This window comes from Ruditapes philippinarum, unplaced genomic scaffold (genome assembly GCF_026571515.1).
Source record: "Ruditapes philippinarum isolate M1 unplaced genomic scaffold, ASM2657151v2 ctg1264_1_1_1_1, whole genome shotgun sequence".
Lineage (NCBI taxonomy): Eukaryota > Metazoa > Mollusca > Bivalvia > Venerida > Veneridae > Ruditapes > Ruditapes philippinarum.
Window position 1 is genome coordinate 1 of NW_026855248.1, and position 18,892 is coordinate 18,892.

The following is an 18,892-nucleotide window of genomic DNA, read 5'->3' on the forward strand; positions in this document are numbered from 1 at the left end:
TTTGTTAAATATATAAATGGAAATCAAATAAAGGAGGAATATCGTTATAAAATCGCACAGAAGAAACAAAACAAACCATGTTATGGATAACTATCGCAGGAGTTTTGAGTTTCGCGTCTGTATACGTAGCTCTTGAAATAAACTATGGTGTTTGCATTTACCGGAAGTATGAACGCGCAGGTGATGTGAAATTCCTCGTGGTTGCTGGGATACGAGAAAGGGATGGGCAAGGCGCCTGCGGAAAGAGTTCAAGGTCAATATTTGAGCAAATTGTGGCTCTTGATTGGATTGTTTCCCTTTTAAATGGAAACGGTACCAGAGAGGATTCTATTATTCCCGGAGTAAGCATAGGTAATAGAAAATTTATTCCTTATATATGTAATGTTAAGTCTTAATGTTTGCTATTAAAAAGAAAGGTCTTTAACTTGTAGAATATATTTCAAAGTGAATACATCCTAAAAGATCAATAACAACAGTGGAATAAGCAAAACTTGCAGAGTTGATCTGTTCACGATGTAACATGTACAGTTACGTCACCTGACGGCCTGGCTTTTTGAGTTAAAATAGTAAAAAAAGTAGTTAGTTCAATTTAATTTCTGAGAGATTTAAAAAATATAATTAATCTTCAGCGATTGCTTCTATATAAAATAATGATATTGTGAAATGTTGTACATGTACACTGTACATAGAACAAATTTATCATTATCAAACATTTAAACATGTGAACGAGTACATTACGTGACAGAATAGTATTTTTATATCCCAGTTTACGACCGACATCAAACGACCTATATTCCTTTTCTTGTTTGCATGTATAACATTTCAGCTGTATATTTTTTTATACCCATGGTTAAAATATGCCAACATTTTTGCTGGGGTATATTCGGCTCTTAAAGTAGCATATGCGTCCAGATTCATGCTAATTTTTATGAATATGTTGATAATGAATTTAAAATTAAAATATTGTGAAGTGATCAAAGAAAGAAATCTACACGTTACAAATGGCACTTACAATCCACGTTAAGTACAAAAAGAGGTCAAACTATGCAAAAATAGCCTTTACTGTGATAGTCATGCCGTAGAAATTTGGTGACAATTACTTCAAATCAGTCACCAATCGCATATAACTTGTAAATTATATCTTAAATCTTGAATCGTTTGTACTTTTCTTTAAATCTTAGTACATTATCTTACGGTTGACATTCTTGAAATATTTTATCTCATCTGGAGGCATGCAGCTTTAACATAAAATTTAAGTTTCTGATCAATTTAGAACTAGTGTAGTACAATTATCATCATGACTTCGTGCTTTTCAAAGGTTATTTTACATTATTTCACATGTAAAGATATTCTTAAATAAGCAAAATAAATAGATTGCACAATACAGATTGCACTTGCACTTCTTAGGGGTAAATTCGTTATATTTAGATAAGTCTTTACCGCACTCTTATAGAATGAAATACCTAAGTATACACTATAATGTTTGATTTATACAGTGTCGTTTTAGCATATTTCTGGGGCGGAAAATATAAAAAGTTCAAACACGAAAAAGACACAGTTTGTCACGTTTTTAGTGATTAAAGTTTAATAATATTTTATTGCTCTTTGAATACAATTTAAGAACATTATTTTCACATCACAACATTTTTGTGATTTTGACCTGTCGCCTTACAAGTGTGCAAGGAACGACAAGAGGAAGGCGTGAGCACCACATTTTGATATGTAGTTTCGCCGCATATATTTCGTGTCGTCGCGTTTTCGTGCTAATAAGGCGAACAATTATTATATTAACATATATTTTGCCAATGTTTCTATTTTTTCATGTAATTCATTAAAAAACTGGCTATAAATTTGCTCAAATGGAAGGTGCTTGATGCAAATAGAAAACAACTTTAACAATTTTTAATGAAAAATAATAAGTATTAGTGTAAATTTATATGGCATTTTTTAAATATTTTGGCGGCCTTAAAGGACGCCATCTTGGATTTCTCGGACCGCATCATGATTTTTAGACAATCACTTTTGATATTATTACAATCCAGTTATTTCTCTTACATATTCTATAAAAATTATTAGGGGACCTGTCGTGCCCTCAGATACTATAGTATATATCACTGTTTGCCTTCATTTCGTTTCGTTTCCCTTAGTATCTTCCCCTTTTTTAGTTTCTCTTTTCGCCTTCAGAGACAATATTCATGTACGATACGGTATAAAACAGTGTTAGTGTCCAGCTTTATTTTTCATCCAATGAAAACGCTGTATTTCTTAAAATTTATGTGTGTTAATTTTCATAGAAGAAAAAAAGTCGATACTATATTGAAATCCGTTCATAGTCGCCTTCTATTTTTCATAGTGCTTCATAGTACCGCGTAGTGACGTAATCAAGGGCCAAATGAAGCTTGATACTAAATATGTTAAGTGTTCACCCTTAGCTGTTCTACAGAAATTAGAAACATTCTCCTGTCGCTATCGCTCCCGTCGAAGTTTCTAATTTCTGTAGAACAGCACGGATGAACACTAACATATACAAAGAAGTTATATGTATATAACTATGTTTATGTTAGTGTTCATCCGTGGTGTTCTACAGAAATTAGAAATTTCGACGGGAGCGAAAGCGACAGGAGAATGTTTCTTATTTCTGTAGAACAGCTAACATATTTAGTGTCAAACTTTATTTGACCTCATAATCACTCACTTTATTACGTCACTATGCCGTTCTATGAAGTACTATGAAAAATAGAAGTCGACTATGAACGGAATTCGATATAGTATCGACTTCTGTTCTTCTAACATCATTTTTAAGAAATACAGCGTTTTCATTGGATGACAAATAAAGTTGGACACTAAATAAAGAAAAAAATCAGCTATGATCAACAAGGGTTGGAGGGTACTAAATGCGGCATGTTCTTTTATGTAAAACATGTCAACTTGAAATAAATACAATATCCGAATCACAAACGGTGTTTGTTTATGGCGAAGTTCTCACATTAACAAGTTCAGATAATTCAAACAGTCTTTAAATAAATAAATACAGTTTCAAAATAAATACAGTAAGTTTAGACCTTTTATTTGAGCACATTTATTGTACATTTGTTTGTTCGTTTATTTATTTAACTACAATTTTTTTTTGCGAAATGGCAAAAGTGGGATACAGTAATAATGTATTATTAAGGTAGAACGCGACACTAATCTTTGCGAACTTTCGAGTAGCGCCTTGAAAATTGGCATGCGAAAAGTTGACCATATTTCTGATTAGGTTCCGTTGATTTTATTTCAATAGCTTCAGCCAATTTTTGTACACACGGCGTCAAAAATGACCATCAAAGTCCGTTTTTGAACATGACGTCGTTGCGTATTCTTGGCAACTATTACGGGTATTTCAACGCCTTGGCGGACAAAATATCTTAAATCCTGCAGCATCCGACGTTAATTATTTTTTCCTTTAAGCTGATATAAAATTTATCGTTTTACGCCGAAAAATGTTTGAAAAATGGAAAGAAAATTAAGTTTAGCCGCATTTTTTAGCTTTAAATGCTAAAAGTTCTACCTTAACACCATTTTTTTTACTCCATCGTTATATTCAAAACTATATAGAGGATATTCAAGTTTTTTCTATAAATACATGATTTATTTTCATCGAGTGGTATGAAAATAAATATTTCACGAGTGGCGGTAGCCACGAGTGAAATATGGTAATTTTCATGCCACAAGATGAAAATAAATCATGTATTTATAGAAAAAACTTGAATTTTCTGTTTATTATATACATTTTTCTCTTTTTTTGCGATAAAATTTGAAAGACTTTCCCTTAAATTTTGTGTACTGGCAGAATTTAAAAGAAAGTAGTCCGGCAAGACACCAGTGAAAATACGGAAAATATGTTTCACTGCAGTGAAAAATAAATTTTTACAGTGAAAATACGGAAAATGAAAATATGCATTTTATTTCATGAATATTTCTCAATATTTCATTTATAAGTATATAATAAATTATAATACTTCGTGACGTTTATATATTAATTTACAATACTGCACGTTTGTAACGTCGCTTTTCATTGGTTAATCGTGACGTTTATATAAATTTATATACACGGCTGCTGTCGATTTATGAAGAAATCTTACCTGTCCTCCACAAAATGATGCTTGCTGTATTATAAATTCGTTATAAAGATTGTTGACAGGTTATATGGCCTTATATAAATGGCTGTTTGCAATATAACCCTCGCTTAGCGGCTCGGGTTATATTTACAAACAACCGTTTATATAGGGCCATATAACCTGTCAACAATCTTTATAACTAATAGTATACACGGATGCTGTAAATTTTCTAAGAAATCTCATTTTTTCTTAAAAAAAGGGAAGTTTGCTGTATTATAAATTCGTTATAAATATTCCTGACAGGTTATACGACCGTATATAAAAGGTTGTTTGCAATATATCCCAAGCCTAGCGGCTCGGCTTCTATTTCCAAACAGCCGTTTATATAGTGCCATATAACCTGTCAGAATCATTTTAACTAATACTATACAAGTACAAATGTATAAGTATTTCAAAAAATGCTAGGAATTGCCGTTCTGCCGGGTATTCGACAATTTTCCTTTCGTGTGAAATAGACGCTTTTAAGAGAGAAATTTCATGTATTGTTTACCTTGTAGGAGCCTTCACACTGATTTTGAGCTTTAAACATGAAGATAGTATTTGAATTCTTTATATAGGTAACAGGACAAAATCATGGAGGATGACGCACCCCGTAGGCGCCCCTTATGAGGTCTTTTGTCGTCCATTTTGTTATCATGTGGTATTAAATTCTACGTTTTGATTGGCATGGAACAGGCGGTGTACGGGTTTTGTTAATCATATATGTTGCCAGCGACAATTATTAATGTTTCAACTTTTATTTTTTACTTCACCGACATAATTCTACAAACGTAAATGAACCCCTGTTCTTGTTTCTCATGCCGCGTCACGACAAAACCAACGTTATGCGTTTGCGACCAGCATGGATCCGGACCAGCGTGCGCATCCGCACAGTCTGATCAGGATCCATGCTGTTCGCTATCAGTTTCTCTTACTTGTAATAGAGTTGGTAAGCGAACAGCAGGCTGGTCTGGATCCATGCTGGTCGCAAACGCATAACGTTGTTTTTTTTTCATGACGCGGCTCAAATATGCAGAATGCAAAATACGATCGGTGTATGCTTTACAATTTTACATTAATGCGCAATGAAGTAAAAAATTACTTCCTTATACATTTACGGCGTAATATTATATAAAGCATTGATTCAAGGTCACGTATTTAACTTGTCAAATGATTGTAAATAGCAATAACTGCTTTATTATATTAATATATAGTGTCAATATTATGACGAGTCAATATGGAAGTAACGTGAATTATACAGTTGAATAAAAAAACATACAGAAAAACAACAACAACAGAAAAAAAAGAAACAAACAAACAAACAAAACAACAAGAAAACCACCCCTTTTAAGAAAAACAACAAAAATACCAATACAATTTTAAAAAAACAAACCAGCAAAACATGCGTATCAAGAATTAATACGTACATATTTGATCGAAATAAAAGCCATACGTAACATATACACTCATTTTAAGTAGTTTAATTATTTTTGTTTCCAGGCTACGATATTTATGATAACTGTGACAATGAAGATCTGACAACGGACCTTCTTTACTCCGGGAAGTTTGCCGACCAAGAGATGGACTGCAACTCCAGTGCTGATGACTCAGTTTATATAAGTATGTTTTACCATAATCTAAAACACGATGTCTTTGCCATGAACATTGTACATGTACAATGCCTTGCACTTTAAACCGGTTTCTAATCGTATTCATCCTAAATTTTCTGACAGGACTATAATTTTCTCATGAGATGTTTAAATGTGTCCAGGTCAACAAAGCCCTCGACATTTACTTTTGTAAAACAGTTCTAAAATTCCAGAAACTACTATAATTCGATTATCATCATCATCATCATCATCATCATCATCGTCACCATCATCATCATCATCATCATCATCAACAATAACAAAAACTACAACAACTACTACTACTGCTGCTGCTGCTACTGCTACTGCTACTGCTTCTATTACTACCAGTAGTAGTAGTAGTAGTAGTAGTAGCAGTAGTAGTAGTAGTCGCAGTCGTCGTTATTTCGATTTCGTTTAATTTTGACATTGTTTACTTCGATTTCGAAAAAATTAAGAGTTATATACGGTGACAGAATTTCGACATATACAGATTACCAAAATGTTATACATATGTGGATGCATGTTAGGGATTCAACGAATACGTCTGATTCGTATTCGCCTGAGATGTATACGGTATAAACGCGAATATTTACCAATGCAAATTTCTTAATACAGGTGCAATTTCCCTCACCACCCCTAGAGCAACGAACACTATGGCACGGTTACTTGATCCTCTTCCGGTTTTCCGCCCGCTCGTGTCATCGCCAACTCTAGAATCACGTGACCGCCGGAATCTCATACAGAGCGTCCCGTCCTTCAACCAAGAAGCAACGGTACGTAAAATATTTATAAAATAATATCAGTTATGGTGAAGCATTCTTTTGCACGCACCTTCCAATTTGTATATCCATGGGTCCTTGGCCAACTAGGTAAGGTCGTTGACTTCCAACCACTAGCCCTTACAGTTGTTGAATCGAAAGGGACTTTAGTTAGATTCTTTCATGTGAGGAACTATCCAGCTAAGTTATGGAATGTCAGTGGTTCTACTCATATGCCTGAAATAATGCATGGAAGGGCACCTGAGGTTTTCACCCATCATTGAAAGTCGCCATATGACCTGTACTGTATTTGTGCGACATAAAACACCAACCCCCCCCCCCCCAAAAAAAACAAAAAAAAAAAAAAAAAAAAAAAAAAAAACACCATGTCAATCGTAGGAAATTTAAAATTTACAAAACAGTTTACACTAATTGGAATTATCCCTGTCAATTGCCAATTTAATTTGGCCAAATCGCATGTGCATTAAAAGGCTGTCCTGATTTAATAAATGTTACTTATGTCATTATCACTCTTATTGTTGACAGCACTAAAAGGGTTGGATAATTAAACCATCACCACGCTAAACTATCTTAAATGATCTTGTCCATCTTTCAGCACATTTTTTCATATTTGAGGTGGTTGAATTAAAACCACTTGCCACTCACCGTTGTTGGTTTAAATCCCGCTAGGGACTTTGGATTCATTCATGTGAAAAGCCATCCTGCTAGCTTACAGAACGTCTGTGCCTATACTCATGTACCAGTTCGAGCCTAGATAATGCGCGTAGGGCACCTGAAGTTCTCCTCCATTTCTAGTAAAGCTGGAAAGTCGCCATATGATCTCTGCTGTGTTGGTGCGAAGTTAAGCCCATCTAAAAATAAATCATGTACAAGTAGCGAGCAGTACAAACCACTCACTGTTGTGCTGACTGATATTGGTCCGCACTGGTTACATAGGTGGAACTTTTAATCGCCAGCAGACTACGGTTTAAAGAAAGAAAGAGCACCGCTAGGCGGAGCATTATATGCCTGAAAGTAATTTATTTAGAAAGGATGAAGAATTTGTAAGACATGGGAATTAAATAATTTTACTACGACGGCTGGACAATATGACGTCAGGGATATAATATAAGCAAATTTTTAGGGCATATGATTAATGAACTTAATATAAGTGATCATCCTATGAAGTTTGACAGCTGTAAAACTTTGAACAATATTAAGGTCATTTTGAAATTAACCTTTGATCTTGTGACCCTAATATAGTAATTGATCTTTTATTCAATAAAGGCAATCATCCTGAACACTGTAAGCCAAATGGAACCTGTGTTATGCTCAATTTTCAGTGTTAAGGTCATTGTGACCCTGACCTTTGATCTTATGAGCCTTAGATCAATAGGGGTCATGTGTTGGACATGGCTGTTCATCCTATAAAACTTTACAGCTGTAGGTTGATGAATACTTAAATTATTGAGCGTTTTAAGGTAATAATGACCTTGACCTTGTGACCCAAAAATAGATAGGGGTCTTCTACTCAATATTAACAATCATCCTATGAAGTTTGAACACTTCGGGCCAAATGGAACTTAAGTTATGTTCCAGAAACCACAATTTTCAGTGTAAAGATCATTGTGACCCTGACCTTTGACTCCAAAATCAATATGGGTCTTCTACCCAATATGTACAATCGTCTAATGAAATTTGAATATTGTGGGCTAAATGGAACTTAAGTTATGCTCCGGAAACTGTTTTCAGTTTTAAGTTGATAGTGACCTTGACCTTTGACCTTGTGACCCAAAAATTAATAGGGATCTTTTAACCATCCTATGAAGTTTGAATATTGTGGGCCGAATGGAACTTTAGTTATGCTCCGGAAACCAAATTGATAACGGACGGTCGAACAGACAGACGAACAGACGGACGGACGGACGGACGGACGCCAGGGGGTATAGCATAATATGCCCGAAAAATTTTCGGGCATATAAAAAGCAGACGACATTGCCAATGTTATGTATTATGATTGTTATCATCTAACTTCACCTTCATTTAATTTTCAGGCTATAGTAAAAATGCTAACATGGATTGGGTGGAATTTTATCCTCGTTGTCCACACAGAAGATGCTACCGAAGAAGCAAAGACATTCTCGATAATCGCCAATGCCCATGACATCTGTATAAATGCTACCGGTGCACTTGATTCTAACACCGTGAAAAAAATATTTTCTACAATGAACATTGCATATAATAAATCATTAGCCATTGTTTACTTTGGAAACAATTCTGGTGCGGAATTTATCGTGAAGGAATCAACAAACTCAAGACCATACGGCTCAAAAATTCACTGGATTTTCACGTCGCAATTCGCACACAACATTGTCATTGAAAATCAAATAAAAAAATCAGAAGATTCAGCAACAATTATCCATCTACTAAATTATGCCAATTTAAACGAATACAAGACGTTCTTCAGTAATCTATCCTCTAATTCTCATCTTAAAAATTTGATACAGAAATACCACTTTACCTTGGATAATTCAGCACCGAATAGTAACCCGTACCCTATGGTTGACGCCGTCTCGTCAGCAATAGATTCTGTAAAGCGAATATGGAATGATACAGTGTGCGCCGGACATAGTACTACTGTTGCTGAATGTAGTTCATTTAAAGATGGCATAAAAAATGAACTCGTAAATAGGATACGATTAGGTGGATATTACCCATCAAGTTTCAAATATCTCCCTGACAGAGGTGTTAGTGTCAACATTTGGTATTTGCACGGTAGCCAAGTTTATTCCACACTTCACTTCAAAATGTACACCTCTGTAAAAGTAAGTTTAGTAGATTTTGTCTTTTTTTCTTTCACCTCTGCAGAGTAGTGGCGACATATAGGTATCTCTTCTCCGTCGGCGGTCTGTCTGTTCGTCTGTCTGTCCGTCACAAAACTTATCCAGACTATTTTCCGGTTGAATGATTTTTGTTATGGCCCTTTAATGAATTTTATGTTAAAAGTTTGTGACTAATCCTGTTATACCACTGATGAAATTTCAATAAAACTTTACTGGATTGATTGTTTTTTCAAGTACTAGCGCAAATAACATGGGTTTTCCGGTTGAATGTTTTTGGCCGAGTTATCGCCCTTCAATTAAAAGGTTGTTTTGTGTGTTGCCAGCTTTAAATAGCTTGTCCGGACCACTCTTCAGAAACTAATGATGCAAACTAATGGTGCAATTTCACCCAAAAATTACAGGAATGAACAGTACCAAATCTAGTTGTGCATAATATCAGCAATATTGGTTGAATGATTTTTTAATGCCAGAGTTATGGTCATTTTATATTTTTTTCTAAAGTTTGTCCGGACTACTTCACTAATACCACTTATGATGTTTCAGTAATAAAGTTTGTCCGGACAACTCCTCTTATACCACTTATGCAATTTCAGTGAAATTTTTCAGAAATGATTCGTAGCTCAAGTTCTTGCACATATTACACACTTTTTCCGGCTGTGTGATTTTTTTTGTGTTACCAGGTACTCAGAATCTTGTCTGGACTACTTTTCAAAACCTTTTGGTGCAATTTCATTCAAAATTTACAAAAATTATCAATACCAAGTCTGTTTGGGTCGTCAGACCAAACAAATAATGGTAGCGAAATTTCAGACCCTGATGCTGTTAATTGCAAATGCCGAAAGTAGTCGGCTTTTTTGAAGCGGTTACTTCCCTTTATATGTACACTTACGCCGAAAAATTCAGGGGAGATCACTGCGTAAAGGTGGTCAAATGACAGGCGCATTAAATTTCAAGCATAATAGATCCAGAATGGTCGAGGATTTCTAATATTGTTTTATTCTTTATAGATATACATGCTTATAGAACGCTCCATGATTATTTACATCTGTGTTAAACATTTAACGGTTACAAATCCTAATTTAGAATAATACGGTTTTCTTCAAGTCGTTAACTTATAACTTCACCGTGGCCGAGGGATTTGCGCGCTCGCTTAGCAAGCGAGTGATCTGGAGTTCAAATCCGAATTAAGGCAACTCATTTTTTTCAAATTGTTTAAGTCAAATAAACATTGAATTGAATATCAGTGTTGCAATGAGTCTTATAGCCAATTTACTACAATAATAACGATGAGAAGCATTGGTGACACTATACAAAAACAAATTGGTTTATAATCTCACAACCTTCACCTTTCTGACATTCTGAGACTCAAATAAATTCAGCGCCTTCTGTGCTTTGATTTGTCAGAGTTATGGTCCTTTTTCTTAAATTGTCTTTTATTCTGTTTGACTACTCCTCTTATATCACTTATGTACATGTATTTTCAATGAAATTTTACAGGTTTAACATGTAGCTGGATTGATTTGTAGCTCAAGTACTGGCACATATTACACAGGTGTTCCGCTTAAATGATTTGTCATCGAGTTATGGTACTTGAATAAAAATAAAATGTGTTTTGCCCTGTTAAATGATTTCGTGTGATCTGCCACAGACACTTGGGGTTTGGAGCTCAAATATATATATATTATATATTCAGTATTTAATTTATGCAGAAGTGATTTAGTTTGATAAAATCCAAATTCAGTAACTAGTTTTGCTGCAAGGCGTTATATAAATGCTTTTATCAAACCTTTGATAATAAGTATATTAAATTTAGACTACCTAAATTGTGCCTTATGATAATTTTTCATTCGTCAGTAATTTCGTCTTTGCTCCATATTGTTAAATGTTTGTTTGTAAAAACTGTTATACTTTAAAGAACTATTGTTCTATTTTTAGGACCAAATTATAGGTTTTGTTCAAGACAAACGGTTTTATCCTATTGTTAATCTGTTGGATACATCCGCGTGCAACACAAAATGCCCGGAATGTCTACGTCAGATTGACCTAAGATACTCCTATCTCCACGGCGACTATCTTATTCTTGGTCTCTTCTCCCTGAGACAATATGGCGGATCGCCTTTTTCATGTGGAGCTATTCGTCGTGGAACAAACGACGTTATCACCGTTTCGTCATTCTTTTATTCGGTTCTCGAGCGAAGAAAAGCGACCGGGATTAATTTCGGTGCCATAGCGATTGACGATTGTTATAATGGTCTAAATACTACTAATTATCTTGCAAAACTATTTAGCAAACAAGCCATACTCAAAGATCCATTCGATTCGGATAGAGTCATCAACTTCGACACTGTGATTTCATTAGTAGGAGCGTTATCAAGTTCTGTGTCGTTGATCGTTGCAGATTTGACGACGTCCGTTGGTATTCCAATGATATCTTATAGCGCGTCTTCTCCAGATTTAGACAATAAAAGACGCTACCCTTTTTTTCTGCGTACTGTTCCAAGTGACACACTTCAAGTTCAGGGTATGATATCAATGCTTGAAAGACTAGCTGTCACTCATGTCGGACTTGTATACATTGACGATGCGTATGGTCAAGGTGGGAAGATACAGCTCCTTGAAGAAATGTCCAACCGGAATATTTGTGTTCAAAACCCAATAAGTGTAAGACAGAACATGCCTAAAGATTACATAAGAGATAATGTCATAAACAAATTGTACAACCAACAAGTACGAGTCGTGCTTTTATTTATAATCGACAGCGTTGCTCAACAAATCTTGGACGTTGTGAATGACTTTATACAAAAAATGTTCCCACCTTTCGTTTTTATTTCGAGTGAAGGTTGGGGCTCTAATCTCAACCTCCTCACTAGAACTAGTCTAGGATCGGTTGTCTTTAACATAGCTGCTCAGTCATATACCACTGGTTCGTACCGCGCTTACCTCAAAAGTCTTGGTCCATGGCAAAATCAAGACAACCGATGGCTACCACGCTTCTTTGAAGGCTATAATCGTTGCGACAGTCTAACTTCCTTCGAAAAGACGTTCATTCAGGGAAATGAGGCAAAGATCTGCGGACATGGTTACAAAAGTACACTTGACACAAACACAACTGAAAGTCTCGCGAAAGATCAGAGATACTTTCACACGATGCTCTCGGTATACGCTGTTACCAATGGTTATCAGAAGTTTTGCCATGAAGAAACTTGCTCCCCATTGGCTGTTAGAGGAAGACCCAGCACGTTTTTCACGCACATCAAATCAACAAAATATGGTGATAACATTCCTATTTTTGATGAGGATGGGAATGGTCATATTGGTTTTACAATACACAACATACAGCTCAACAGGACAAGTGGAATCTACTATTATAAAAGGGTATATCCTCTATTTTGTATCGACAAAAAAACCCAGCCATTGGTCTTCTTCATTTGCTTAGACGATCCGCATTTGTTTTTATTCAATGCTAGTTTCTCAAATTATGAGATATGACAGCTAATTCTTAAAATTTAGTTTACTATAGTGCCATGGCAAAATATTTTCAACTAAAACTTCCACAAGTCTCAATAAATAGACATTTGATCATGTGTTAATTCCTAAGTCAATATTGCTAACCTTTTTTTTTATCAAACTGTCATTTTTATGGATGTAACATTTGTTTAATCAGATTGTTGCCTTCATTTTTTCCAGATTGGACACTACCAGAAGAACGGAAAGTTAGATTTGGAACTGGAACCAAAGTTTTACGATGACGTGCAGAATGAGGCAACATTAAAGGACCAGTATAAAACCGGACTAGATTGTAGATATATTTCTGCTTGTTCAGAAGTATGCCCGTTACCAGATATATCAAAATCGACAACAGAAAAGCCTGTGATAGAAACAACAACTTCATCTGATAAAAATGACAGGTAATTGTAAATAATATCATAGATAACTATTGAACCATTTCAATATGGGAGTTAGTTACACAAAGGGTAAACTATATATTACTATATAGCCACCAGGAGAGTTGTATAGGTTTTGTCAAACCTAAATGTATTCCGTTTTGTACAGAACAACGTTGAATACCGTTTATCATCTTTCCAAGATATATCGACGAAACCCAAAATTTAACTTACAAAATACTCTTCGCCTTTTGAAAAATGCTTTATACATGTCATGTTTTCAATTTTCTTTCGGATACTTTTGTCGTTAACGGCTTTTATCCTTGACCGGAAACGGAAATGGGCAAACAAACTCGATCATCTTAGACTGGGCAACATATACTTGACACATAATGGACTTTTATTAGATTGTTTACTGCTTCATTGTCAGTTTTGAGAATCAATTTAATGTAAAGACAAAGAAGCAACATAACTAGCTTATAATGTTTAATAACAACTTTCAAGTTTAAATGAAACAAATAAGCCTTCTCAATTATCAAGGCAATTGAGGACTTCATCCACCGGTAAAGATATAACGTGTGACTTAAACCCTCCCCAATTAACCAACAAGTAAAATGGTTTCCTGCGGTGAACATTTTAATGATATAAAGATATTTCATTTAACTATTTTCAACATTATTTGGGGGTGGGGGATAAATAAACGTTTGTATCAGGAATATAGTTGACAATTGAATAAACGATCAATATAGAAGAAGGTCTTTGGAAACTGGTGACCGTTGAAGACCGGAGAAGGTCGAACATAAAACAATTATTTCTTTTTAAGAAAATGATTAAATAGGCCTACCATTTTATGAATAATTCCGAGCAAAAAATAAATAAAGTAAACACACAAGTTTACGCAGAAAATATCTCTATTTATTATGGCAGATGCCACTACGAATATTTTAATTTTGTAGATTTTCAGTATAAACAATTTATTGTTTGTAAAATTTGAGATAGATATTAAAGAAACATTGATAATTTTCAAACACATCATTCAAGTTTTTCTACCTTAAACGGTAAAATAATTATAGAAAATTAGAAATATCACCCAATAGTTTTTTGTTCTTAATTATGTGTAATTTGGACTAATTCCCTAGAGGTAAATCCGTAACGTACCGGCAAACGTTATTTAGCTAGGTTTTCGAAAAGGTCAATTAACCAACCATGTACGGTTTACAGATCACATGCTCCTCCATGTACCGAAAACAGGTCACGTGCTCCTCCATGCCTCAAAAGTTAAACGCGTACCAATACCCTGCGGTCTCCAGACCGCAGGGAATAAGTATACAAGAATGTGATTTTTAGACAATCTAGATCTAAGATATATATGAGAATAAGACTAACATCATTTCAACTATTTTAAAAGATAATATTTTCACCTGTTTTGCACGGTTTTCTTTTTGTTGCTTTGTTTCAGTTCTTTGATGACAATGACAATACTGTTTGGGGTATTTATGGCAATACTTCTGGTTGCATTGATATTTGTTGTGGTCATACTTGTCAGGATATTAAGCCGACAAACCAAGCAACTGTCGGACAAAGGCGATTCAGCAGGACATACTGTTTCAAGTAAGATTTACTAAATATTACAACTAAAGCAACAAAATATATTATATTATATTTTTCTAAAGTTGACCTGAACAATAACGATTTTGAACTCATGCTATAAAATATCGGCTTCTTTTGAACGCCATTTTATACTGTAGACCAAAATTGAAATGATTTATACATTCGCCATGTTTTGTTTTTAAATCGGGATGTTCAGAATTATGTGAAACATAAATGGTGGACGGGATATTGGGAAATGTTCGGATCACCTCAATGATAAGTTGATCACCTCTAATTCATTCATGTCTATTTAACTGTACAAAATACCTGCATTTACTTATTGCATGTATCTACGAAGTCCAGGAAAGATCTGGTTTATATATTGAAAAATTAATGCTTGTAATAAATCCCTTCCGCGTCATAGTTACATCTAATTTCATATAAACTGTAATAAATGACATGAATTTTTCAGTGTCTGACAATTGTTCAGTGTACGATGAGCCAGGGTCAGTGAGGAGGAAAGGTCAGTTTGATAATATTGCATTTATGGTTGATTCGGCAAGTCTTCATAGTGGACAGCATACACCTTCTACAATGATGCGATTAAACGGGAGTATATCATCTCTTAATGCACAGCAACCCGTACAATATGCCCATATCCGGCAGAGGTCGAACCCAGATATCAGTGTACACCATGTACGACAAGTGTCAAACCAAGAACTTAGAAATCAGTGGTTTGGTTCCCTTGAAAGACCTATGTCAACATTATCAGCGCCTGCTTACAAGCCACAATCCCACCAAAAGAGTCCATTTAATAAACGAAATTTACATAACACAGGCGCGAGGCAAAAACCATACAAACAGACGTATTCTCCTAAAACTCCCCACTCCGCGCCTACTGGATTTGGACAGCAGAGAACACCACAGGTTTATCGACCACGAGCTCAGTCATCGCCAAGATTTAGATATCCAAGCTCAAGTGGGGAGGAGTCACACTACGCCACGCCCAAAATAGACAGCACTGAGGAGATATTTCCGCAGAGAAAAATGGGCGTGAGTGATGATAATATTCACGAACACTTTGATGACAACGATAGCGTATCAGATGGGCCAAATATGTGTAACGTTGATAGTTATCTATACCCTCAAAGTGGTTCAGACAGTGGTGTCCAAAACCAGTCTGAACCGGAACAAAAAATAACGTACATAACAGCAAAAGATTTAATTACGTGTGAAAGTGAGGACGAAGAAGCGTGTTCGTCTGATAGTGCGATACAATATGTTTTACCCGAATCTCAACATTCATCAGTGCTTCTAAAATCGAATACTCCTCCAAAGAAACCAAGTTCTCAGAGTATAACTTCACCAACAGACAATGAAGTTAAAGAAATAAACTTCCCGCCATCAGATAAAACTTTTCGAAGGATCCAATCAAATGATCCGCTTGATGGAGACAAATCATTGTCACAAAATGCTCAGAATCGAACGCCGCTTCAAAACATTCAAGCGTCTACAGATTCAGAACAGAATCATGCTGTCGTGTATCATAAGAACACTTCCAGGAATTCTATAACAGACGTTCCTGACGTCATAAAACATGGCGCTTACGAAGAAGACGGTGTTTTTATAATTTAAAGCATTTACTGCACTAAATAGTGTTCAAAACGCGCCCATCACAATTTAATAATGGCTTATGGTTCATCAATAAACTGTTAATTGTTAATTCAGTCTACAGCAACTTGACATTTAATACTTTCCCGTTTAAGCCAACGTATCATACTAGCTTTGTGTAAATAGCCAAAACATATAATTTCAACCAATAACTAGATAAGTGTTTTTAAAGGGACTTCACTGAGGTTTTTTGACATAACGGCATTTGAATTTTTTTTCGAGATTTAATGTTCTATCTGATGTACGTTTAGACCAATAACTTGTATACAAAATTTCAGATCATTTGCTCACTCCGTTTTTCCAGAATAATTATTCTTACTATGACAAATGACCCAAAATTGAAAAACGTTGCAACGTTTTTCCCTCAAAACGGACAAAGAAGAGCACTAAAGTGCGATTTTCATTTCATTTCTGAACATTTTTCTTTATTATCATATGATTATCCTTCTGCTTAATGAGCCCCATCTGATCTGTGTAAGAAATTCAAATTTTATTTTTTAGACTTCAGTGGGGTTCCTTAAAGATATCATTGAAATGTCGAGCGTCTGCGCCGGTACATACAATTTACGCTGACTTACAAACACTAACCTATACATAATGGTCATTTGCTGTTTTGTTGTATGCTAGTATGTAATTCTCATTTCCATATTGCAAAATATTTGCCCCGAGGAAAACAAAATAATTTTGATTTCTGTTTTGTAACTGTAAAGATGTACATAGCCATAATTAACCGCTCTAACCGAATCTCTGCTACAACTAACATTTTTTTGTTTTAATTTTTTACGAAAGTAATAATCACTTTTCTACTATTTTTTAATCAATGCATCAATTAACACATATCTCTTATTGTATTAAATATGTGTCTAAATGTATCTGACAATTGTTGTTGTTTTTTGTGTTTTTGCATAGGTTTTACTAGGGTGTGAGCACGTGCCTATAAATAAGGTGCAAATCATCACCTGCTATGAATACAGCAACAAGTCATGTATATGATTTCTTATTGTTGGCAGACAACTAATTGGCCGTTTAGTCAACAGAGGGGCGTCCGTGGTCGAATATTTATGGTCATTGTCTTCAAACCACTTGGCTTTTACCACTGTAGGTTCGAATCCCGCATGTGAGGAAGCTATCCAGCTAGCTTACGGAACGTTGGTGGTTCTACTCAACAGTGCCCCCTAGCAGCACATGACCTGTACAGTGTTAGTGCGACGTAAAAGCCAACAAAAAAGGAAATAAAAGATATAGTCAATATCACTAATTTCACGTGTCCTCACTAAAGCCACGGTAATGACATATTTACGTGTGACCATTGTTGATATTATACTACACAACAGGCGGAGTACAGCTGGGAGTGCATACCATTGCCATTTAGATATAGTTCTTTAACTCTACTACAGAAAAATATTGAATTAACTATTTGTCAGCCACGAAGTTATTGACAACTGACACAGTGCATCTCTCCAGTTTATACGAAATTACTTCCCTTGTTTCACAAGAAACAATTTCATGTGTTGAAGTTGAACAAAGCTAGCTTCAAGTCTTCAGCGTACCCGTTTTTATAATGTGATAGGACGGGCAATTTCCTGCCGCATCAGATGAAAGAAAAAAAAATGTTGAAAAGCGGCTTATAAAGTTTTGGAAGCCAAAACTATGTAACAAAGCGATTTTTGTTTTTCTGAAATAAAAGAAACTTGACATAAGCAAGGATATTCAATAAGAGACTTAACAGGCGATATAAGATAAACTCCAAATTTATTTCATTTATTAAAATATATAACGTTTATTAAACAAAAACATTGAACTGTCAACAATAGCACTGGTACCAATTTACTAATATATTAACAAGTTATAAATGATATATTTACATGGTGATGATAACAAATCAAATAAATAACTTTAAAACATAAACTATCGATTTTATATAGACAATTTATACTCATTATAAATGCAAAATAATGAATTAAAACATCATCAAATGATCATGTTCGGATATTTTTAAGTACATAAAATATTTACAGAAAATGCACTGAGATAATACGTTGTATTATAAAACATGTATCTAATAAAAATTGAAAGGGAAAATCCTCCAAGAGCACTAAAAAGTAAATAGGTGAAAATCGTTCACTTGTTGTTTTTTTTCGAAAGATAATGAATGTTTAATCATCTCTCACGCCCCCTAGCACCGACTTAAGCGACATTCACTTTGATTTTTGGAATAAATTATAATGAATACTTATAGAAGACCAGAAAATAATACTGAAGATCAGAACCGACAATAACGGATAGGGCGACTTTTATACCCGCAACACAATTATAATGTTCTTCTGTCAAAAATACTTTTAAAGGAACTCAACTGAGGAAGGGGTTTTATTTTTTGAC

The 18,892-nt window shown here is 34.8% G+C and overlaps 1 protein-coding gene across 1 annotated transcript; it reads left to right on the top strand.

The window, feature by feature from the left end:
• The first annotated feature begins 6 nt into the window (after positions 1 to 6).
• On the top strand, positions 7 to 17,385 carry LOC132742636 (uncharacterized). The gene is made up of 8 exons (XM_060731087.1): positions 7 to 351; positions 5,637 to 5,756; positions 6,383 to 6,540; positions 8,580 to 9,350; positions 11,304 to 12,743; positions 13,056 to 13,276; positions 14,712 to 14,863; positions 15,315 to 17,385. Exons 1-8 carry the CDS (start codon positions 78 to 80, stop codon positions 16,475 to 16,477), a joined length of 4,299 nt encoding a protein of 1,432 aa, XP_060587070.1. The 5' UTR covers positions 7 to 77; the 3' UTR covers positions 16,478 to 17,385.
• The last annotated feature ends 1,507 nt before the right edge of the window (positions 17,386 to 18,892 follow it).

Bases quoted from the DNA above. Each gene is read 5' to 3' on its own strand.
- LOC132742636 (XM_060731087.1), top strand. From the start codon at position 78: ATGTTATGGATAACTATCGCAGGAGTTTTGAGTTTCGCGTCTGTATAC. The intron at 9,351-11,303 runs GTAAGTTTAGTA...TTCTATTTTTAG, and splicing joins AAATGTACACCTCTGTAAAA to GACCAAATTATAGGTTTTGT. The intron at 14,864-15,314 runs GTAAGATTTACT...TGAATTTTTCAG, and splicing joins AGCAGGACATACTGTTTCAA to TGTCTGACAATTGTTCAGTG.